General features: G+C 40.5%; 1 protein-coding gene and 1 non-coding gene across 5 annotated transcripts in view; both read left to right on the top strand.

Annotated features, from left to right (window-relative positions):
- Positions 1–12: 12 nt before the first annotated feature.
- LOC109629462 (early endosome antigen 1) overlaps positions 13–25,481 on the top strand; it is a 91,022-nt gene continuing 65,553 nt past the window's right edge. For 3 of the 4 annotated variants that reach the window (XM_069512658.1, XM_069512657.1, XM_020087183.2), the window contains exons 1-3: positions 13–511; positions 3,930–4,079; positions 7,976–8,092. In XM_069512658.1, coding sequence (XP_069368759.1) covers positions 296–511; positions 3,930–4,079; positions 7,976–8,092 — 483 coding nt within the window. In that variant the 5' untranslated portion in view covers positions 13–295. Of the gene's footprint in view, positions 512–3,929; positions 4,080–5,523; positions 5,586–7,975; positions 8,093–25,481 lie in introns of those variants that run through there. The other variant, XM_020087185.2, reaches the window with a different exon arrangement.
- trnal-uag (transfer RNA leucine (anticodon UAG)) lies at positions 559–640 on the top strand. The gene has a single exon. It is a non-coding gene; the product is annotated as a tRNA-Leu (tRNA).

Raw genomic sequence — 25,481 nt, 5'->3', positions numbered from 1 at the left:
GCAAAGCGCAGGGATAAAGAAAACACGTTGACGGTCCGTTGTAGAAACGGTTCATAGAGACCGAGCTGCAGGTGGAGCCACGGTAACTCACAGAAAACAACACAGTTCACGTCTACACGCACTCACAGTGGCAGAGACACACCGTGCACAGGCTGCAGGCCAGTAGTGTGAACCACACAGCGGAGGTTTAAACCACAGAGGAGTGATAATGAGGGTTAGCTTGTTAGCTTGTTAGTGTTGACAGGCCAGCTGCAGGTACTTTACTCAATGCAATGCCGGAGCCTTGTGTGCGAGCATGAGCCAAGAGTCAGGGGAAGCCCGCTGGGGGCAGTGGGGACAGGGAGGGGGAGAGGGTTCGAACCCCCCCCGTGGAGATGCTCCAGCTCCCCGGAGTCCTGCGACCGAGACGAGCGACGTGAAGCGGCTTCTGAGCGAGTTCAGGGGACTTCACCAGCAGAGGCTCCAGTGGCTGCAGCTGGACACCACCTGCACACCGGAGGAGCTGCTGCAGGTGAGACGCAGCTTGTAGCGCCACGTGTTGTAGCAGAGCTTGTGTACGGTAGCGTGGCCGAGCGGTCTAAGGCGCTGGATTTAGGCTCCAGTCTCTCTGGAGGCGTGGGTTCGAATCCCACCGCTGCCATTATGGCCATTTAAACAGGAGATGAAGATCGTGTGTCCATCTGGTGATGAATTAACATTGGACCTTGTAGCATCTTGTCCCATTAAAGTAAATACAGCAGTTCTTAATGCAACCTGCAGTTTTTGTCATTAAAGATGAAGCCTAGGTCTAGACGAGGGCCCTAGCATCGCATTTCCGGCAAACTCGCCAACATCCTTTCAAGCTTCTGCCCTGACGTGCACCAACCCCAAAATTTTGAAACACGTGGAGGTGAGGCAGACCGCAAGAGCTGTGATCAGTCCGCTTGGTAGCATCGCATTGCCGGCAGACTCAGTGCCAACGAACAAGGTTGCAGTTGTTTAAGTAAAAGTAATTGCTTCAAGATCTACCATCTCCAATTCCAACATGATCCGCTTAGTAACACCGGCCGTTGTTCTGAATTAAACAGAGATGCCAGAGGATTTGTAAATAATTGGACCAGAAACTGGAAGACCCTCAACACCAAAACTCTTCCAAGCCCACACCAAGCCTGTGTGAAACGCATGTTCAAAAATAAATACAACCTTACGTGTATGCCAGTCGTGGTTACACACTGACCCCCAAAACTTTCCTTCGTCATTTAGGTTTTTGGAACAGTTTCAATTTGCTGCTTTTTTTTGCAACTGTCAAAGGTGATCCAGAGAGTTGTTGAGCTGTTAGGGAACAATTGGGTCGCAGAAATTAGTTTTCTTCTTTTCAATATGCAGTCTTAAAGTATCAAACTGGACCGCTGACTTCCTGAAACAGATGATCGGGATTATTTTGCAGCTCCTTGATCACAAATGAAATTGTCCTTGTTCTTGACGGTTCTCAGGATCGGATGGACCCAATGTTTTGTGTGCTCAACTCCATTTTATCTGATGCTGTGAATTTTTGGATCAAATAAAATAATAAAATGCACCGGACTCAGAGTGCAAGTGCAAGTTTGTGTGCGTGATGACAAAGACCTTAACATTGAAATCAAACCACAGTTCATTTAACAGGGGAAGCTCTGTTTCCTGGCTTGTATTCATGGCTCCAGTCAATAGCATAAATTACAGTTGTTAAAAAAAGAAATATTGAGGACCCAAAGTCTCTTCAGGATGTTGTCTTTTACCGACATCAGTTGTCATTAAGTTATCATCCATCCAATACAAATCAAACAGCATCCTGCTCACCGTGACTCGGACATCAGAAGATGACCTCTGTCGTGTCAGATAAATGGCAGTAGGAAGCACAGGGGTGCTTTCATAAAGCCGCAGCACTTGTAACAGGTGGCAAATTGCATTATGTTTCCATCTGAGCGGCAGAGATCGGGAACACAAATCCACCCTCATATTTAAAAAATAGGGGTTTCTAATCATCAGGATTGTCATGTGACATCATTTAGGCACTGAATGCAGCCTGTGTGAGCTGAGCTTTGCATCAAAGCAAGTGTAACAAGGTTTCGGAGATGGGTTTCGGTTAGCCGGCCCCAGTTGAGGGCCTGGCTAACAAGGTTATGTGTTTAGAACCCAGGAGCTCCCAAGTCCAAAAAGGTTGATGTGCACAGTTAATCAGAAAGCTTGTCCATTGGAAAAGAAGTGGCCATACATCCGTGAACCCACTGCAGGTTTCATGATGCTAATCCATACTTGCTGTTTTTCTTATGTTCTACGGCAGTCACCAAAAATATTCATTTTAGAATTATATGGCTCCATTTTAATCTTAATACCCTAAGATATATTCTATTCAACCCTAGAATGTGATCTTAGATACTGTCACATCTACCATCTTTGTAAAATTACTCTCCCTGAAGCTATACAACAGTGTGAAGTTACGCGTCTGGGGATTGTATAAACCGCTTGTTGACTTTTTTGGTTTGAGGGGACAGCTACTTATGAACACAGATGCTCCTCAAAGGCAAAATAAACTTAAGTTGCTCTCTCCTTTAATAGAGCTAAAATAATTGTATGTGTTGGCAACTGTTACAGAAAAAGTGCACAAGCAGGTTTATGGCCTAACTGCCAGAGCTGGCCACACTATGCTGACCAGTGTATTCCACTATCTTGCAACATTCCTGTTGTTTTTAAGCAGGACTTAGTTATTTTGCATCGAAAGTAGTTGTGTACAGTCGTCCCAACACCTTTTTTCAACTACATCTTTAACCGCACATTGACCATACACAGCCTGACTCTGTACTAGGGTTTTGACCAATTCTTACGTAAAACTGTGTAAAGACTGTGCTGAAGGTTTGGGAAAGTAAAACAATGTTTTCAGTTTGAAAACCATTTCAATACAGTACCCCAGCCCAAAGTAAGTGTTTTGTTTTTCAGCAAACAACAAACATGGACAGATAATTAACCATGTGTATGTAGAATTAGTTAAAACTGACCACAGCAGACATTAAAGCTGATGTAAAAGTATGGTTAACCACCACCACAGTCACAGCTAGTTGTCTTCAGTTGTGTGTGTGTTTTAAGAGAATCACAACCTTTCCAGTGGGACCACTGACTCCCCATCCATTGCATCTCCCTTTTAAATTCAAGTCTTCATCTCAGGGGGAATACCCTAAAGACACAAGGGTTAGATACAACTAAATAAAACATACACTTTCTGATTCCGTTTTCCTGATTTTCTCGGGAGCTAATGTTTCCCCTGTGAGGCTCTGTTCATTCAGTTGTGTGTCAAAGGGATACATGACATCCCTTTGAGTTATGATGGAGCTTGGGAAAAATTATATATTAATTTTAAAAAACTGATTTGACAGGTGAGAGTATAACATGATATACTGTCTCTGCATCTCAGTCTCATGTAACTATGTTTATCCTGAAATAAATTCCCACTATAGGGATTTATTGTATATATTGTTTTTTTTTGTACAGACATAATTCTTATTAATATTGTGGATTAAATATACAATTAGTTTCCACTCAAAACATATCAAACTAAAATGTTAAAGAAAGTAAAAAAAGGTCTGGGTTATTTCTTGGCCCATGTCCATCCTTCCACTCAGTTATGTGGAAATCTGTTCAGCAGTTTCTGCTTAAACCTTGTGACAACAAAACAACAACCAACAAACAAACGGACAGTGGCAAAACCATAATCTTCTTCTCTTGCAAACCTGTTTGGCCAGACAGTAGACCTTACATTTGAAAGTTATTTGTGATGCATAGATTATGTGTAAACGATGGGTTTTGTTTGTCATTCATTTGTTTGTCTTGTAGAAAAGAAAACCTTGGTTCTGCATTCACCTTGTTAAAATGCTGTAAATAAACCACATTTTCCACCTGCTGTGCTGTTGTTCCTTCAGAAGAAAGAGGACCTTCTGCAGTCTTACGTGGATGACCTCACAGACCAGAACCAGGTGTTGGTTCAGACCATTGAGGAACTACAGGTGCAAGCTGACCACAACCTCTCTAAATCGGTGATGAAGCTCGGCACCTCTGATCCTATACTTGATGTAAGATTTTATGAATATTTGTATAGCCTTTTAACTTAACAAGGTAGGAAGTGCTATTTATTTCCTCAACAGATATTTTGTGGCAAAGGGGTTTCAATACAGGAAGAAATGTTATTGCACATGCCTGTAACATTAACTTGAAAAACATTTAGAGTGGCTGATAAAACACAAGTTTGGAGATTGTGACTGTGATATGCACAGTATATTTTGGAGCACACCCATGGCTCTCATTCCGTGTGCAAGAACATGAATATTTTAGTACATTAATTAATTATAAGCTCCAAGAAAAAGTAAAGGACAAATCAGGGTAAATTTTCCAGGTGATATTTTTTTTTATATTTGCAACATGGGTGCAAAACCAACTTATTTGCTCCAGCTTTTTTTATAAATAAATACACACACATTCATATTGCCTTCCGTCTTAACCAGGGACATTTATTTGGTCTTATCCAATAAGTTAAGCAGCAGATGTCTATATAATGAAAAGTGTACTCATAAACACAATATACATCATCAACAAACATGAACACAACAGTAACAAGAATTCATTTAAAAGACAGAAAACGAGAGAGAGGAAAAAAATAAAGAATAACAGCTTTTTGCTTTTTTTCCCCCATTGTGCAGAACCATCGTCTCCAGGATGCTTTGTTTGTGTGTACCATTCGAGGCCAAGGTCTCTTTGACTTTACAGAATCCAATCATCTGAGATCACACTGAATATGGTTAACAGTTAATTCAAGGAAAATTTATTGTTTAGACAGAATAGTATAATTTTATAGAATTATGGCTAAAGTTTGGACGAGCACGGAGTCATGCAACAAGTTTCTGTCCAAAAGAATAAAGGCAAAAAAGTTTGTTTTTATTGAGACCTGGTGTTAGATAGGGTGATCTCTTAAAGGTCCAGTTAGTTAGATTTAGGTGAAAGGGAAATATTGGCAGAAATTTAATGTAGAATAATCATTATGATGTTTTCACTAGTTCTTTTTATTTAAATTGTATGAATTGTAGTATTCTTTACCCCAGAAAAGGCCCTTTATGTTTAAATACTTCATATGTACATCGAGGGGGTCCTCTCTACGGAGGCCACCATGTTTTTTACATAAGTCCAGACTGGACAAACTAAACACCTTTTGAATTTTTATGACAACTGAAGGCTTCCACGGGTTCTTTTTCATGTTTGGAAGTGGAGGGTGAGGTGAGGGGTGTTCAGCTGCAACAGGCAATTTCAACACTAGATATCACGAACTTCTACACACTGTATCTTTAACTAAAAAAGGAGTTGAGCAGAGAAGGGCCTCTATGATTGTATTCTAAGCTCTTGGCCTACAAATTACAATTCATTTGAATGGACTGGAGGTGTAAAGCCATGTGCAAAAGAATGCTCCAATCATAGATTCAACAACGTGTTTTTTCTGTTTCCTTTCTGAATTTATTATTTCCCCAGTTTGCATCAGAGCAGGGCAGGACTATAAAGACATCATAACCACTCGATGCAGTGACCTTAAGGTATTGTTCCATTTCAGTTATGGCCAATATTCACTCTTTTGAGTGGGTTGTCTACACAGAAAAGTAATTATGGCCTATTATACACCAAAGTACTTATCTACTATTATGGAGAAGGTCAGGGGGGTAGCTTTTGTGCTCTCTACACTGGTCACAAAGGTCACTGCAAAGCATGTCCATTTTTTACTTTCATCAATTTACAACTTAATTTCATTGGTATTGGCATTGCTTCAGCAACAGAAAGTACCCACATCGACACAGCTTGTCTTCCATAGGGTTTTCTCAGATGTCTCTACTGCGTAGGCTGTAGAATATTAATGTTTCTTACAGCACAATATGCGTTTATTGAATGGTGAAAATGGCCAAGACCTTTATTAGCTTTCAAATGTGTTGGAAGCAATGTAATTTTGGACTCTTTTGTAGATAAAAAGATTACATGTAAAAGGGAAATAGGTGACAGAAAATTTGTAAAACTGATTGTTTGTGACAACAACAGTTTCTTTTCACAGCTGAAGACATACAGCGAGAGAGAACGCAATAGTTTGCAGCCCTGCTATTGAACTATCTTGGGAGCTTTTGAATCTCCATTTTCACCCCTCTTGAACGCCGCTCTCGATGTCTGCCTTTTTTACTTTGTGTGTCTTCAGGGCCCAGATTGGTAAACAAATACAAACAAATGGACTGCCTCACTCAACAGTCTATTAGGGTAGTTGGGGACAACATTGTGTTTCTGCTCTGATGTCCATAATGTGAAATCCAATCAAATGAAGAGCATTTAGAGCTACTTATGGCCTGTTCCACCATGTAAACGATGCAGTGAGCTCTGTAATGGGAGCTTGGCTCACGTCTGATTGAATCGTAGTGTACGGCCTTGTTGATGCACAATGGGGATGAACTGTAATGGACACTGAGCAGAGTTAGTTTTGTGGTCATAATGTCATGAAATCCAAGGCTTGTTTTCTCTGTTCTAGACTGCTGCAATTAGCCTGTTGTTTATTTGTCATTCATGGGCAGACGTCATGTCATCAAACGGTACTCCGTGAATACGGCTGAACATCTGTTTTAACCTGTAGTTAACTTTGAATCGGCTGAAGGACAATTCCTTTGGCATGTGTAAGTTCAGCCAGGTATTTGGGAAGAATGTTTTATGTACTGAATTGTTGCTCCGACGAGGTTAGGACTTAATTTTAAACTTAATTATCAGCAAATACTACATGACCAAAGTCTTTATATTCACCTTCAAGTAGGGTCTCTCCTAGTAGTTATTATGGATTCTGTATGTAGATGAATGGTGGTTATGGTTATTCCAGTGGAAGCTGAGCTCTAAGACAGCATTGATAATCCGTATTAAGATGTAGACTCCCAGTCCCTGTGGTCCTCTTGCCAGTATCGCTTTTTATTTTCTATGGTTTGCTCGAGTTCCAGCCAACGAAAAAATGTACGGAAAATGCTGAACTTTCTTTGTGTCATTCAGTTACAATAAAAAGCATTATTATTAGTGCTGAGGAGTTTTTGGAAAACCAATGGGGAAACTTTCCATTTAGTCATTTCCTTCAATCTTCTCGGTGATACTCTCATTGGACAGTCATTTTGGCAGCTTAAGGATTAGTAATCATAAAATGTAATAAAACTGGTACTTTATTGATCCCTGTAGAAAAGTGTTTTTTTTCCTGCTAGCTTTATTCCAGGCAGGTCAGAGGCTCAGGGGCAGCTACAGAGCAACTTCTGGAGCTGGCAGGGATTCAGTATCTTGCTTAAAGACACTTTTATTGGCCAGATGGTTGCCAATTTTAGGTTTCAATGACAATTGGAAGATGGATAAAGCACTCACGCTTAATTTGAGACATGCAATTAGGAAAACATAAATGGCCATGGTCAAACCATTATCAGGTTATATCACCATGGTTTTGCCTCTCTTAAAATAGCCTGTAAGAAGATTATTTGGTTGAGGGATGGCGCCTGGGAGTAGCCTACGGGACGTGATGTATAAATTCTGCTGCAGGAATCACATGTTTTTGTTTAAGTCACATCAACACCTGCATCAGCCCTTATCACCAGCTCTCTGATCTCATAGTCATTTCAAGTTAAAATCTTTTTCATCCTGAGATATTTGTATTGGACATTTTGTTAGGGAACTGGCAGGAAAAGGTCTTGTCTGCAGCACCTAACCTGAGATGTTTGCATTCTCATATCAACTCAAGAATTTGCTACTAATAATTTAGGCCGCCTTTTGCAAATTCCTGTCATGGTAGGAAAACATGTCCACTCTTTTCTTGCTAAGCCCCGCTTTAAGTCTTTTAGTATTAAGCAGGTTGACTGGAGGGTCAAATGTTTCCTCATTGTCAGTCCTCTGGCTCTAATCATTTATTATCTCTCCATGTTTTTCTTTTAAGGACCCGAATCAACAGAGTACAAACCTAGAGCTAAGTGATCATCTCAGAAATCTGAGGTCAGGCATGAACTCCATTACGCAGCTCCTCCAACAAACCGGGCAGCTGCACAACCTTGATGTGAGTCTTATTCCATATATTCACAAGTCTTGCATTTATTTTTCTTCAGTTGATCTGCCTTTAATGGGCAGTTCGTTACACTTTATTTGGACATTATGTGCATGCTGTGTAAATCTATGTGTGTGTGTTTGTCTGCGTGGTGCACGTTTAATACCCAGGGTTTGGCCCCTGGCCTGCAGTGCAGTACGGGGTGCTGTGAAGGCCTGAGGGGGATCAGTGTAGATCAGAATAGATCAGTAGGGATCATTTGGGATCAATGACCCTCTCTTTGATCCACTCAACCTGTTATCTCATTCCCACACATTTTTCAAATGATTTCCATACCAGACATAGTCAAAACACCTGCATAGTAGTAAACACATTTTTCGGAGTCATTTGATCATTTGGTGTCCTTGTTTATAAAAGTTAGGGTTAACAAATAAGACCTCATTTATCTTGTCTCATTTCATATCTGAGAAGGGAAGAAAAACAGGTTTTAACAAGTGTCAACTGTGTTTGCTAACCGAATGCTGGGAATGTCTCCAGCTGTGATAAGAGTCTCCATTCTATGTGTGATTCTCAAAGTGACTGTTTATGACATTCCCCATAAACCACAGAACAGGGGCTATTAAAATCTGAAGGCTCTGGAACCAAATGAGAAAATTGGTCTCATGACTTAATTCATGCTAATGAGAACGTAATTTTTCCTGTCATGCGGAGCACCCTCTGTAGTAGCTCTCTCAAGACCCATTTTGCCTCTCCAACTGTCAGCAAAACAGTACATAAAAGAAGAAGTATATAAGTAATGTTGTAACTGTTGGATGGAACGGACACTTTTTTTTCAGAATCACTCCAACTTTTTGAATTCAAACAGATGGTTGGCCTCACAACCACACTTAAAGGAGCATTAATAGCAGCTTTAATTTGATTTCATGAGGCAGTAGTGACACAAATATATGTCTATCCAGATTAGTTTTAATAGCATTATTCACATAATTTATTTCTATCACTGATTATAAACAGATTAGACAGACTGGTCCATATACTATTCATGTTTTGGACAAAAGAAACAAACAGTTGCTACAAACGAGATGTTTGTGTTTGTTTGATTCGCTCTAGAGTTTATGAGACACATCTTTAATTGCATTGAAAAAAAGTCCAATATTTTGTACGCATGTAGTTGACTTGCTACACACAAGACGAGATGTAATGTGACGCACACAGCAACGACTCTGATCCATCATCAGACACCATTGATTAATAACAAAATGCATGTGTGAAGAACGACAGAGACAGCCCCATTTTCAGTCATGACTGTCAAACCACAACATAAAAGAAGTTCTATGGCATTCAATCTCTGTATGTATTTGTTTTTCAAAGGGTTTAACCTGAGCCAGGCCAAAAATAATGATAGCAATCATCACTTTTATACAGGGTTAGTAGCATACAGCTGTTCCAATGGCTTCTACAAGTTGTTATTCATTAAAATGCACAGGTAACTGATTAATGATCAGTGTGGGCTAATACGCAAGTCCAGGCATTGTAATTGGTAATCAGGAAGGGAAAGGTGGTATGAAGACATCTCTACCACAAACCTGGCTGGACTCTCTGCAGTGACTGCTCTGCTCAAATCAACAAGAAAATGTGTTAACTCAATTCGGGGCCGGCATTAATAACCATCCCTGAACTTTGTGACCTTTATCACCCTCTCTCTCTTTTTCTTCCTCCCCTGCACACACACGTTGAATGTGCTTGTGTAGCAGCTGCTCACAGGGAGAGTTGGAGTGTGAGAATGAGAGAGCAGGGAGGTCAGAGGGTTGCGATGGTTGACTATGCTAATGCTGTTGTTAATGACTTTGCTGTGAGTGATAATTGATCGTCTTCATTACCATATTAACTCCACTGCCCCCACCCTCCCAGACCCCCACCAGCCCGCAGTCTTTCTCTATGCGGTAATGGATGCCCCCATTTGATCCCTGGAATAATGAACTAATTAGCTTAATTAAAATCAATAGAGGTGCCAATACCAGGTTAGACATCTCAGGGACACCGTCTCTATCTGCAGGGAAAGGAATTCTCAGAAGGAAAGGGTAAAAGAGGATGGATGGTAGGGGGTTGGAGGGGAGATACGTAAACAACAAGAAGGTTGGGGAAAAAGGTGAAGAGTAAGTAAGGACAAGAAAGTGAGACACAGAAGAAAAGGAAACTCTTTAATTTTTTTTCAGACAAGAGAATGAGATCAACAGAAATAAAATGAGATGCGTATGCACAAAGAGAAAGTTAGGACGAGAGGAGGTGTAAGTTTGAAGATCGTAAAATGTGAGAGATAAAATTTAAAAATGAGTGGACAAGGGCAAAGACAAGAAGACGTGAGACAAAGAGAGTGAGAGAGAATATCCGAGGAAAGGAGGGAGCCAAAGAGAGGGGAAACTAAACGAGAGAGAGAGAGGGCCAAAGAGGTTCCTAATGCTGATTTATGAGTGCTTGACCGTCGTTAGCTGGAATAAATGGCTTGTAGGAGTGGCTGCAGCATTACTCCCCGTGCAGGATACTAAGTGCATTGTAAGGTCAGCCATAAGGCCAAACTTACATATGTAGTGCTCTGCCCTTGTAAACCTTTGTTAATATATCAGCCATAGGATGGAACTGTAACCAGTCCATCTGATACACTGGGACAACTGTGGCTCTCCAACCTGTATGGTAATTATATCATTTCAGCTTTGTTCTAAGGACACAAACGTGTGGGGGACAGAACTTTGACAAAAAAACATTCAATGCACCAACTGTGATTGATATGAAAATGAACCGCTACAGTTTAGTGATAAAACAATTAGTCAATTAGGTGATTAATTGATTAGGCAACTGACAGGTTCCAGGTTTAAGAATGTACTGATTAAAAATGTTCCCAGTATATCTGTTAAGTGAATATTGGGTATGGCGTAGTAGTCAGAACTTTTTTAAAAACTTTTTTCTGAACTAATAAAACTGGAAAATAATTGTAAAAACAAAGACAGGTAATCAATATTCGCAGACATACAGCTCATGCTAATGCTTGAAGGATTTTTTGCAATATCTTGTGGGATGAGCCTGCTAAGTGTGTGGCAACATAAAGCTCTGTAGAGCATCATTTGCTGAGTGTAAAAATCCTTCTTCAATAAAATAGTTTATTGGGCAACTGTTTTGCATAACATGTAAACCTGGCAACGTATGCCACCGTGGCTCTATAGCCTCACAATCATTCTGCAATAACTTTGTGTAGCTGTACTTCAGAAGATGCTGAAACATGATGATCACTTAAGCCTGTTCATAACCAAGTCTTCCTGTTGTAAATGCAACACCTGCTCTATAGACTGCACCGACAGACAAACTATAGTTGCGAAGATGAATATTTAGAACACACAAACTCCACACAAAAAGATCTCAGAGTATGTAACACTAGAAATGGTATAAAATTATGTAATTATTCAGTGTATTTTAATATTAGGAATCCTGTGCATTTTAAGTCACAAAGCACAGAAAATAGCCTTGTATGTAAGGGAGTAGAGTTTAGTTTTTTCCAGTCGACCATTCTCTCAATATTACACTTACATCAAGCTGGACAAAATTAAAGTTCATTTTTTAGTACACACTCTAAACCTGTAGACCTCGACATAGGAGAACTAGACACTGGCATGCCCGTTCCAATCACCATCACCGTGAGTTGCATTATCCTGTTTTCTTCTTCTCCATCCCCTTGTTTTCTGTTGTGATCTGGTGACTCACGCACACACGTTCCTCCTTTTGTTTTTTCTCCTCTGTTGCTTTCAGTTGACCTAGCTCCAGACAAAAGGAGCAGAGGGTAGAGGGAAAAATGGAATGATTGCGTAAATGGATGGCTATTTTCAGATAGAAAAGAATCAAGAAAAGGGAAAGTGGAGTGGGGGGGAGGTGGGGGGCTGAGAGAAAAAAAACAAGAGCATGGAAGAGGATATACGTGGGTGAGGGGCAAGTGAATGAGACAGGAGGAGACCAGACAATTTGATGAAGCTGGAAACAAAGGAAAAGGGTACAGAGGATAGAGGAAAGAGAGAGTCATAGGGACAGAGAAGGGAAAAGAGTGAAGCGACTCTGTGAATGACCGTTGCTGTAATACGTTTACTTACTTTATTGCTCTCTAACTATAGTGGTACTCTTGTTTATTTACATTTAGGTGAGGAGTAGAGTGTACAGGAGGCAGAACATGATGTATAACATTATGTATATCGTTGTCTTTCCAAGTTGACATGTTTGCCGGTGTCTTCTTTCTGTATGACACCTCTTTCTCGTCCTGAGACGAAGTGATATCGACATGCACATTAGATCACGGTGAATTTTCTGGACATTGTCTCACTCAGACTTTTTCCGTAGATTTTATTTGGACTAAATGTCTGAAGCAACTGACCAGGACATTTGCGTTCTGACGTACAGCCGCACCAGAACATTTCAGGAAGATATGAAAGCAGCTTAATACTACTACTGCTTTCTCCAGTGTCAACTGGTGAAAAGATCCCTGGGACATTATTTGTTTGACTATTTTCCCCATCCTCTCCTTCTCCACTAGAAATGAGGCAGAGCACCTTCTGTAAGAATGTATTGCATCTGCCTGTTCTGTTTGTGTTAAACTGAGTATGAGAGCTGATGTGATGCAACATTTGTGTAATGTTCCTTCACACTCTCACAGCATCCGGCTGAATTTTGTCCATTACCTCCAAACAGTGGTTCTCAAACTTCTTCTAGCATGCCCCCTGCAAAAGGTTCGGCACCCCCACCCCACAAATATCAACAACGAAAGGAGAAAGCAAATAAAAAAGGGATCCAATTTGAATTTTAGTGAAATGAAGGTCATCATAGTAGCACAAGTAAACTCGCTGGTTTATTTTCCCTACATAAATTGCATTCACTCAACATTCACTCCATATTTTTCCTCCTCCACACCCCCACTGCTGTGGCTCTATGCCCCCCAGTTGAGAACCATCGCCTTAATACTATATTCCTTACCACTCTTTAATGGTGAAGGTATATTACTCATAACCCACACACACATACAAACACACACACACACACACACACACACAAACGCAAGCCTTCCCTCTAACAAATGAGTTTACCGTGGTCATAACCTTCACCGGGCTCATTATCATAGATTGCAGGTCTTTTCATAAAGCTGAGACCACTGGTGACGGATTACTAACCGGTTGGACACTCACTTATATGCACACATACACACACGTTGTGATCTGTAATGAGACCTTATTCTGGACACCAAACCCAGCTGCCTGTAAATTACAGCTGCCACTCCGCCATACATACTTAATCAGCTAATGTTGTTTTATTCCTTATTATTAATTTGCTCCCATATCTGATTTATCTGAAGCGCTATGCACCGCACCAATATTTTCTCTCCTTTACAGTTCAGAGAGGCAGAGAATGAGAGGAAGCCATGTGCTTATTCATGTACTTAGGGGATTGCATCTGCAATGAATTGACTGGCTGTTTAGGCATACATAACACAGTCTACTACTCACCTTAATAATGTAAGCAGGTCGTAGCTCCTGCTAACCCAAGGGTATATAAGGCATGCATACATAGACACACACACACATATTCACACTCCCAAACACACACAGCCTACCAATAATAGTTAGTGACCTCTACGTGTGCCGGGTGTTCTCGTTGTCACGCTGGGGTTGCATTGGAATGTGAATGTTTTATGATTGGGGGAGAAAGGGTTATTTGTCTTATGTGTTTATGTCTTCTTGTGTGTCTTTGCTCAGTGACCATATTGATACGTAGAGGACACACAGCTCGTCAATAACCACTCTTACTTTGGCTTTTTATATTTTTATATTCAACAGTCCACTGAAACAACATATAAACAATTATTGTTAAAATGATCTCTATCCTGATATCAGTACATTATAATGAATAAGTAAAGAGCATCTTGACATGGCCCGACCCATGAATGCTCTATAAACATCACTACATTATGAGAACACAGCATTCATGATCAGTCCAACTTCGGATTCGGGTTTCATTTTTGTTCTCAACAATACAGCTATAAAGTGTGACACTATCGCAGGGATAAACATTATCCACAGACGGACAAACTGTTTAAACAAGTGCTCAAAAATGCCTCTGTGGTTGTTCCTGTGACTGTAAATGTCTCCAGGCTAAAGATGCACGACCATATTTGTGCATTTGTGAATGTTGGCGCATGTGAATCTGTCCCAATGGCATCCTTAGCCCTTCCCATGCTTATAAAGCGTTAGGGTCCAGGTCCAATCAGCAGTGACGTTAACGTGAGATACAAACACTATAACACAAGGCACAAGCCCAAAACAGTTCTGTTACACGAGAAACACTGCAGCTATTTCATACAGTCTACAGACAGTATGTCATGTCCACACTAAGGTGCTACTCTTCAGGGTTGTGAGAGAGATGATATTCCTGTGTTTTAGAAACACACATTTACCAACCGAACCAAGGAGGTGTCTGCCTACATCTTACATCAAATATTAATGTCACCTTTGATGGTTTTAAACTCATCTTTCCATCTGCATCACCTCCTTATTTGGATGTTTTTGTGCGTTCATGTGAGATTGTGAGATTTACATTCGTATTTCATGACCCTGTACCCTACATATGCACAAACACACAGTGGCACACATACTCAACATGAGCATATGCATAATTGAAACACAGACGTGCATAGGCTTGTACTTAAGACACACGCGTGTGCGTACACACACACACACACACACACACACGCACACACACACACACACACACACACACACACACACACACACACACACACACACACACACACACACACACACACACACACACACACACACACACACACACACACACACACACAATGTGTTGACCTGTGAGTCATTGCTGTCAGCATTGATTTCCTTTTCCCAGAGTGACCCCTGTCACCACAGCGATAGAGTGGCCGATATTTCACCAGTACTGCTTGGTCTCTCTTTTTCTATAGAGCCCCCCCCCCCTGCCCTTCTCTCCTTCTTTTTCTGTAAGTCTTTTTCTTCATCTCCCTCTGAACTGTACTTCTTTCTCTTTGCAGCTTCCCTTCATCTCCATTTTTCCCTTGCCCCTATCTGTTTATCCTTTATTAATAGTCATGTGTAATGAAGAAGCCGGTCTACTGCAACTGTTACATCTCTCATGAGCTCAGTTCATTTGTATTTTCCTGTATGTTCTCTTTTCGTACATGCAGCGTGAATTGACCTCACAATAACAGTGGTGACCCTTATTTCCCACCCGTCCTCACACAGACCAGTGCTCACTTAGAAAAGGAGACAAGGCAGAGACAGGCGGACAGGGTGATGGTAAGGGTTGTTCAAGTCCAAGGAGTTGTACCACATCTGAAAATGAACAGAAGACTGTGTCTTTGTGTTCACTTTTATTTATGAATGCACTGTTCAGCTCAGTGTCTTCCTTTTAGAGAAAGTGACTTCATGTGCAGTTGTCCCTGTTTTTTGAATGAGTGAAGTATAAAGTAGAGATTTTTTGTCTTCACTCGTTGACATGGTTACACTTTTCCCGATGGTGATGTTGCCATGGTCATCAAGATGTGAATCCTGACGTGACAGACATCACACGTCTATTCCTGTGTGTCGACAAACCCTTTATTGAGGAGTGTCTAATTTAGAAATATACATCTTTAGTCGTCTTCGTTGATTATTTAATTATCTTTGAATATGTCGGGGTTAAATAGGAAAATTGGGTCTAGACATATTCCAGAGTTTATTCTTCACAACACGTCTACACTGAGTCCCTGTATCACAAAACATCAACTTCAAAATCCTTCTGTTAACTTTTAAAGTCATTTCTAATTTATCAACCTGTTACCTCACAGACCTCCTACACACTTGAGCTCCCTACTTGCCCCCTGCGGTCTTCATCAGCACATCTGTTGATGATACCAACCGCTTCCCTCAGAACAATGGGTGCCAGGGCCTTCCCTCGTGCTGCATCCAAACTCTGGAGCTCCCTTGTCCCACCATATACACACACTGGACTTATATTATACTTATACTCATATTTATGAGGCAGGACATGATGTATAAAGTTTTTTGCCCAACAGTGCTTTAGTTTACAGCACAGCACCCATATCGCCAAAAGTTGTCAAACCTCATTATCTTTCCAAGTTAACACCTTGGTTTTTATGTCTTCTATGTTTAGAGTACCTATTTTTAATCTAGAGAAATTAGTTTTCTGTTTGGGAAAATGTCCATTGCACCGCTGCAGGTCAGATAATTTAGATATCATTTGGAGTCTGATTTTAATGAGCTTATTGGACATGCACCTCACACCTCACACACCTATATACTGTGCGGCTTACCTCCTAATAATTAGTTACTCAGCTACTCTCTTTATCACTTAAGTCATTTTATCTCAAGAAAAGTTTAACCTTGACTCAAAAAAACGAATAACTTCTTTATAATAACTCCATGAATCAAACGCACACATACACAGATCCCCGCGTGTAGAGAGCGGTAACAGAGTTGGCCTCAGGGACTCTGTCTCTCCTTAGGGAGGTTGCGCTCCTCAGGGGGTTTTTGCAACACCACTGTCCCCATGGCAATATGCAAATCCCCATATGATATTTACCACCATGAAGTTCTCCAAGGCCCCTGAAGACTAGTTCTCTTTCTGCTGTGGACAATTCTGGAAAGACAGGTTTTTACTTGTTTCACACATTTTGACAAAACTAATGAAAGTAGCATTTTCTAAATCTTAATCCTCATGCTCTTACTGCACATATGTTCCTATTCCAGATTTTTACATCGCTAGAGAGACACCTGCACTCAAGGAGAGATTTTATCTGCAATTAAGTTAAATTTAAATAATGTCTATCAAGGGAACTTTCACTAAAGTCAACAAAGCTGCTTTATGATATGCACGTAAGCCCGGACATTTTTTGGAGGTGCTTCAAGTGAAAATGCAAATGTCCGAGTAATTTTTTCTGGATGATTTACCCAACTTTTGGGGAAATGTGCAGGTGAACGCTTGTGAGAGCACCAGGAAAATGTCACAGTGAGCGAGTGGGCATTCCGATGACATTTGTAGCACACGACGAACGTAAAACTGGAAGAATACAAATATCTCAGAATGAAGAGGTGCCATACTCTGCTCTACTGCTGATGAAGATGTCAACTTAGAAGGGCAATGAGATACAGCACCAGTGTCTTTGCGTTGTAAACAAAAACGCAATACAATTTACATGTCATGTCCTGCCTCGTGCATGCTCTATCCACATTCCAAAAAATGTCTGGAACCAATTTCCCAGAGTTAATGGCTTTAAATGGCTCTGTTGACAGTTAATTATGCTTTGACTGTAGAATGAGTCTGTTTTCTAGCTCAGGATGTAGCACACAGCCTATGTGCCTGATCCTGAACCCGAGTCTTTTAAAATGTTTGAAATAAATCAACCTTTTGCAATGACCATGGTGTTTAATACCATGCCTTCAAATCAACATGTAAATGACTGCCTCTGCTGACAAGAAGCACGAATCGAACTTCATAGAAGTTGACATGTAATGATTATTATGATGTCATTAAACAAATCAACTGGCTTCCAAACATAAGAATAATATTGCAGTCAATATTGTTTTTTCCAGAAGTTGTCTTTTGAAAACAAAGAACACATCCAAATTTGGTAGGAAGTAACCAGTCAGTAGCTTGACAGCCCGCAGTGCAGCCAATTAAAGCACCCAGCCAAGCAGGAGTCGGTGGTCTGGCACAATGTGGCACAATTGAGTTTGTGGCTGTGCAGGCTTTCTCTGCCATTCCTGTGAAACACACTGAAGGGTGTGATGGATCCTCAGTCAGCGCACTCACTGTCAGAGAGGCAGGGATTTGCATCACACCTTGAGCATTTTAAATGGCTGCACATATGATAATAATAAAAAAATGAAATAAATGAAATGAGTAAATCAGGTCTCATGAAATGAAATGACAGGCAGGTTGAAACAGCGGGTGAGTTTGTGTGTTTCTTGCCACCAGCGTCAACATTAAACACATCAGATTGAAGCCACCCTCCAGGGTAGCATCACTCAGCCAGGTGTGTGTGTGTGTGTCTGTGTGTGTATGTGCACGATGAAACCTAAGTCTTTTATCTACTTTTCAGTTTCCTCTGGTTTTTTTGTTTATCTACAGATTTATTTATATATTTCTGTTGGAATGGTGAACACACACGCGTGTACACACACACGCGTACACACACACACACACACACACACACGCATTGATCTATCGATGTATTGATGTGTGAGTGGGTGTCATATTTTTTATTTTCCATCTCCCTCCAATTTTTTAATTATTTTCCCTTGGTATAATCTCCTGCAGTTTTTTTAAACACAGTTACAGTAAGTTTGAGGTCTGTTTTTTTTCCAAAAGCAGTCAAATTCTGAAAGTTACTTAGGTAAAAAAAACAAAAACGCACAAAACAAAAAAAAAGCTTTGACAGAATTTCTTGATTTTCATTTGGGAAAGGTAGAAAAGTGACTTATTTCACACTCCAGCAGTACCCCATCAATTCAACGCTTTGCTTTTAAACAAAGGTGATGTGATATTTAGGCGTAGGAGACTGGAGCTTCATTATTGTTGCACTGCATTATTATTTTCCTCATGGCTTTGCTTGTTTTTCCATTGTCCAGATTTTTTCCTCTCAGTTTCCAGACTCTTCACTTACCATTTTCATCTCTGCAAGGACAGAAGGAGGTGCACATTTATTTCTATCTAGCACTCTCTGTCTCCCCCTTCTCTGTTTCTTTTTCTCCCTCCCTCCCTCTCTCTCCCACTTCTCTCTCAGGACCGGAGGAGGATATGTCTCTTTTTCTCCATATTGACTTTCCAGGTCAGACTCCTCTTCTCCTATTAGGCCAAGCTAACTGATCAATACATGGGCCTGGTGGGCTGCTGTGTGGACATGCAGACAGGCACACGCAGCAGGCCATGCCATGGTCAAGTGCCACACTCATTAACACACACACACACACACACACACACACACACACACACACACACACACACACACACACACACAGTACACTCATACAATTCATAATGATTCAACTTACTGTTGAAACAATTTCCAACAAAATAAAATCCAACAAATTCCATTAAAATCTTGTTCAATTAATCTCTAACCTAATGACTACATTAATCAGTCAATCACTCAGTCAAGCATGAATTTATCAATCTTCACCCAGTTGGCTGCTTCAATGTCAAATATGGAGAAGCATCAATCTCCTCCTCAAATGTTCTCATCTCTTCTCGTCCCCTGTTGTTTTCCCAGCTGCTGAGTTGTGACATCTGCAGTACTGCGACATGGATAAGCAGCTGCCAGAGATGGAGGGGGAGAGGGAGGGAGGAAAGAGAGAAAGGATGGAGGGCCATAGAGGACAATGCATGAGGGAAGTGACGAGGGAGGCAGGGGCGGGCAAAGGGAGGGGCAGGGGGCGCTGACAACCAGCAACAGTTAGGTGTGCTGCAGGTTGAGATGGGATGGTGAGTGTGTGTGTGACAGTGTGTATGTAGTGTGTGTGTCTGTGTGTGCGTGTATGGCAACGAGCCAGGCGGTGCCATCTGGCTGCTTGACAGCGCTCTTCTCATTAACAGGGAGGTTAATTGCTGTGGCAGCACCCAGGCTGTGTCAAACATCACCCTGGGGACATGGCGGCAACAGACAATCTTCATGTTTGTGTACGCACATGCACAAATGTGTGTGTGCGTGTACTTCCATTAAATATGACTGCGCAGACACCAAAAGTCTTTTCGCAACATAAAGATGGTTGTCGACAACCTGCCATTTAGTTGGTAAGTATGTTAAGAGGGCAGTATAGAGGACGTCTGTGTGTGTGTGTATTTGTCTGTGTGTGTGTGTATTTGTGTGTGTGTGCACGTGCATGCCACACTACATGCATGTTTATATTATTCTTATGAATTATGCCTTGTTTCTGTAATGATGTAGAAAGAATTAGGTTTACAAAGCCAATGTCTATAGCCCTGAGGGCAAACAAACACACACACACACACACACACACACACACACACACACACACACACACACACACACACACACACACACACACACACACACACAGAGGGCAGGGGGATGGGGTGGCAATATGCATGTTATTACTGCATATTCATGACTAATTTTGTTAGTCTTGCCTAATAGGCCTGAGTGACAGCTTGAGAAATCGAGAGCCTGCTTTAATATCACACACACTGGTTTTACACACACACACACACACACACACACACACACACACACACACACACACACACACACACACACACACACACACACAGACACACACAGACACACACTTCAGTCACACTCATTCACCCTCCTCTCTGTCCACACAATAATCCTAACAACACTTAGGGCTCTAAATAGGAATTCCTTGTTCATCTGTTGGTTTGACATTGTGTCATTTGTTTAGCACAATTACTTTATTGCATACAACAATATAGTAAATCATATAGCCTAATCTTTTTAAACATGCATAATCATGACCTGGAATATTACACACAAACAAACTGACACGTTCAAGCACACACACTATACATGGCATGAATAAATCTGCTGTTTGACTTGTTGCAGATCAGAATGTGTTGCAGGTTCTTACATTTATTAAAGAGATGCAAAAAGGACATAATACAGCATCTACCTTTTTTACTCACCTTAATGAATGAACAATGTGTTTTTAAATATTTGATGACAATTTAATGTGTGGATTTGTGGATGAAATTAGGTTTCTTATCTCAGCTAGTGATTGTGTTTTATGGTACACATGCACACAGAGAGCAGTCTAAGCCCTCCGCCCTGTGCAGGTGAAAATAGGGATGAAATTGGCTGCTGTTACTTTTCATTCAAAACTCTCTTTTGGTTTTCAACTTTAGGCCATTCCTCTCTGTGTGTTTCACCCAAATTGTGTGTTATTCCAGTATTTTTCCACCAAATAATTGCTAAAACATTCAGGCCAAGCTTTTGCCCAAAAAATTTATAAGATCATGTTGTAAGAGGTTTATAAGATTTGTAGAAAGTTTTGTCTTTATTTTTGGGACATTTATGTACATGCTCAGGTTTTTGTACATATTTGTTTTACAACATTTCCAGGGAATTGCCCAGCAAAATTGTAATTCACTACAAAGGAAACACTGTGGTTAGAGTAGAATTGTGAATTAATAGCACAGCACACATTTTCCCATTCTCTTTTAGAGACAAGAACAGACTATAATCTAAAGTAATTTTTTCTCCTCCCACTCCTCCGTGGCTTTTACTCCATTTGACTGAAAAGTAGTTTTTTTCCTCTGGTGAAGTGAAAGATTTAACTCTCACCCTTCTCCCTCCACTCACATGTCACTTTTGTCAAATCTTGCCTTTCCTCCCCTGCTTGGAGTGAACGTGCAGACACGCTTGATCAAATGTGAGTTTAACATTTTTAATCTGTGCAAAGTTTAATCAGAATAACTCATCTCTTGAGGCTTGTGTGTGCGTGTGCGTGTGCGTGAGACTGAGAGAGAGAGAGAGAGAATGGCACAACGTGATCTGATTTTTTTTCTTTTTCCTCTCCTTCCATCTTGGGTGTGTGACAGCTGTCACTGGTGACTCAGAAAGGTGTCTGGGCAGAGTTAAGATATTCTCACCACTGGGAAACTCATACACACACACACTTGCTGTCACGTAACTTAAATTTCACCAGGCTCAGCAACCCCTTGCTGCTTTTTATGAATCACGTATTACACTTTATACACACACACTGCATGCTGCTCACATATTGCTCATCATTCTATTACATATTTCATCTTTAAAAGAACTAAATAGATTAATTAAGCATTTTAATTAAACATCAAGGTTCATTCAGGGTTTAGAGGTGGGATAGGTTTTTCTTTTTAATTGTGCAGCCAGAGGAAAGGCTGGCCTTGAAAACCGTGGTATAGTGTTTAAATGTTTCATGTAATTTGTCCATTAACATTTGCTTTATTTATATCATATTATGATTATTAGGCTTCAGGTGATTCAAGTCACATTTCTGATGCACTCAATATTCAATATGTTGAATTTATATTGTTCTATTTTCAACAGTTACTATTCCAGTCTTTCTCTCCGTGTCATCTCTCCCCTTTTACTTTGCGTTCTGTCTTACCACTGCATAGCTCTGGTTCCTTAATTGCAGCTGAATTGAAAGGTTGACTCAACTTCTCCTAATTTGACGAATACTGCAAAACGATAAATGAAAAGAAAGCATCTGCCTATTAGTTTGGATAATTTCTTCTTATGAAAAGTTCCCAGTTTTCTACTCTTAATTGAATCCAACCTACATACATTTAATTTGACATGTTGCCACTGGTTTCAAGGTAACTTGTAAAATAATTAAACCTGAAATATGAAAAGAGCTGTTTCTCATTATTTTAACACAAAGGACGACCTACATAAGTAAATGACTTGTTAAGGTGAGTTTTTGCAGCGTGCTTGTTATTGTTTAGAGCCCTGTCTGAGAGGTGGAGAAATCTTTTTTTTTTACGATATTGCTTTGGCAGCTGTGCTAGAAGCTCTCCATGTGCAGCCAGGTTTAACAGGAAGCTGAGGCGTGTGTGATGAATTACCAGCATATCTCAGCGCCCTGGGTAACAAACATGGCGTTGCCGACCAGGATTAAAAGGGAGAGTTTTTTATGGCCTTCCCACACCTCCTTACAGGGTGTCACTAAATTATACCCACTGCTGTTTTACTGTCTTCTGTGGCTTATGGTTAAGACACACGGGCTAGTAGAAATACACACACACACAGACACACACACACATATATACACACATACATTTTTGCTTGTGGTAAACCCAGACTTGTTGGTTGTTTATGTGTGTGTTGGTTGGTTGCTGTTTGTTTATGCTCCTTGTGAGCTGACTCATTTGCACCGCCGCTAATTAGTGGTTTGTGTGATTACAGAGCCTTGGAGAAACAAGTGGAGTAACTGGGGCTTGTTCTGTTAATCATACTTTCAACAAATGTTGATTTATATATTTTTTCATTCCGCTTGTGTTCCTGTTTAAGTGGTATGTCTGCAATGCAGATGTATGAATAGATCTGCTGGCATACACGCGCAGGCTTGTTAAAGGTGATTGCCATTTGTTTGTAAGCAGTACGCCAGTTTCTGTATAAACTGCCGTGATACCTATGAGGCCCAATTAAAACAAATGCATCTTCTTAACAATGAAATATGGATGTAAGCATTTAATTCTTTTGAATTTGTTAGTGCAGAAGGTTTTCCTCTGTAATTATGTCTGAATGACTAACATGGTTGTAGTGTTTCCATCACATAAATCCATAACAATAGCACAGATTATTTTATAGCAGCTTATTATTTATTTCTCTGCTGATGCCTCCTTTGTACAGTTTGACATCACCACAAATAACAATAAAACGGCAGCTATCAGGACATAAACTGTTGTTAGTACTTGTTAGAGACTAAATTGAAACATTACAGAGTAATACTATGTACTACTAGATTAGTCTTGGAAAATTATAAGAGTTATTGAAAATCAATGGAGAAAAAAAAAAAAAAATGCTACTCATACTGCTTTTTCAGCAGTGTGAAGTACTCCACATCATTTCTGAAACACAGGATACAGAGTGTCACACTCGCTGAAAATAACGTTATTCCTTTAATATAATTGTTCACAGTTTTACTCTTTCAAAGCCCAGACAACACAAGGGCTGCAGCTGGACGCTAGTGAGACTATAGTAAGAGGCCGATGCAACAGCGGGGTTGCACCATGATATGATATGAAACATGATATTGCTAAGAAAGACATCTGCATCTTCAAAGTACAACCTAATGCTCTGCTGCTGAAACAGGATGGTGCAAACACACATGCTCAGGTGTGCAGAGACCTGCATGAGGTCATTCTCCTGTTTGCACAGATGTATTTCCACATGTGGAGCAGACATGCAGAATACCTTATAATGTAGGCATAGATGACATCACTTGCTGCCAGTCAGTCATGTCAAACATCTGCCTTGCAATGAACAACTTGTTTCACATTAGTGTTTAAATAGCTGCTACGTCATTGGTTTAACAGTGAGCAGAGATGTCACCACATGTCCCCTTTTCTTCTGTCTGGCATCAGCACTCCAAGTTGAATGTGCGCGCGAGGGAGCTAAGAGAAGTTGAAGAGAAAAGGGAAGGAGGAGGAGGAACAGTAGAGAGAGAGGAGTGGATGAAGAGAGTGGAAAAGAAGAAAGGGCGAGGAGTGGAAGAGGGGGGGACAAAGGCCCATGCTCAAGCCGTTAAAAAACTGACAAGGTAAATATTTAGAATTTTTGAGGTATATTATTGTACTAAGTACATCTATTACAAATTCGAAAATAACAATAATAGACACTGAAATAAAAAAAGAGGTCATTTCACCCAATAGAAAACAAACACACTGGATTTATAAAACCATGGCAACCACAAAGGCATTCACCATGAAATCAAATGGCAAGTCAAAACATTGCAAACACCTTCATCCACAATAAAAAGAAAACGAGAATCAATTTATAATTCGTAGAGTTAACATGATGTTTTTATGACTAATGAAATGACGACGTTTTGTCAAATCGGTGACTTTGGTATATTTTTGACATCACTGTGTACATGCATGGATTTATGTGCATTTACACAACCTTAAAACAAGAACTGGAGAAAAAAAACAACAACAAAACACTTCACCTTAATTCAGACCTCAGACACTCTCCCCTCCACCCCCGCCTTCCTCTTCCTTCCATCCTGCCATCTCGCCACAACCGCTCCAAATTAATCTGCAAAATATTGATTTGAGGAGCAAAGGGGTGGGGGTGGGGGGGTTGCACGATTGCGGCCGCATATTAATACGAACGGGCCGCTCTTCGTCTCTCCTCTATACTTTAAGATCCTCATATCTTCATAATTGATTAATGTTCCTTTGTGAAGTGGGGATGAATAATACATTAGTGGGCCTGCTGCACCCTCAGGCTGATGAGAAAATGTTTAATTTCAGTAAATGTAGCACTCCCTCTCTCTTTCTCCCTCTTTCCTTTTCCCCTCTCTGGTTATTTGTGAGCGTTGTAGTGTGTTTGTGAGTTTTCACTCGTGAGCCGGAGAGCAGAGGAGTGCTGTTGATTTGCCTCTTTTCGTGTTTACCGTTGGCTCGGAGCGCACATGAAGCATCACAAACAAAAGGCAGCGATTCCTGCATTTGCAAACACTATGAATAAAATCTGTGAAATGAGCTCAGCGTTCTTCCATTAGCTGATGTAACGGTGAGAGCTGTGACACTTTACAAGTCTTCATGGAAAAAGAAACATCTTTTGTACATTTTTGCACATATT

The sequence above is a fragment of the Paralichthys olivaceus genome, chromosome 17 (genome assembly GCF_024713975.1).
Source record: "Paralichthys olivaceus isolate ysfri-2021 chromosome 17, ASM2471397v2, whole genome shotgun sequence".
In the NCBI taxonomy this organism is placed as follows: Eukaryota; Metazoa; Chordata; class Actinopteri; order Pleuronectiformes; family Paralichthyidae; genus Paralichthys; species Paralichthys olivaceus.
This window is presented reverse-complemented; position numbering and strand designations above follow the sequence as displayed.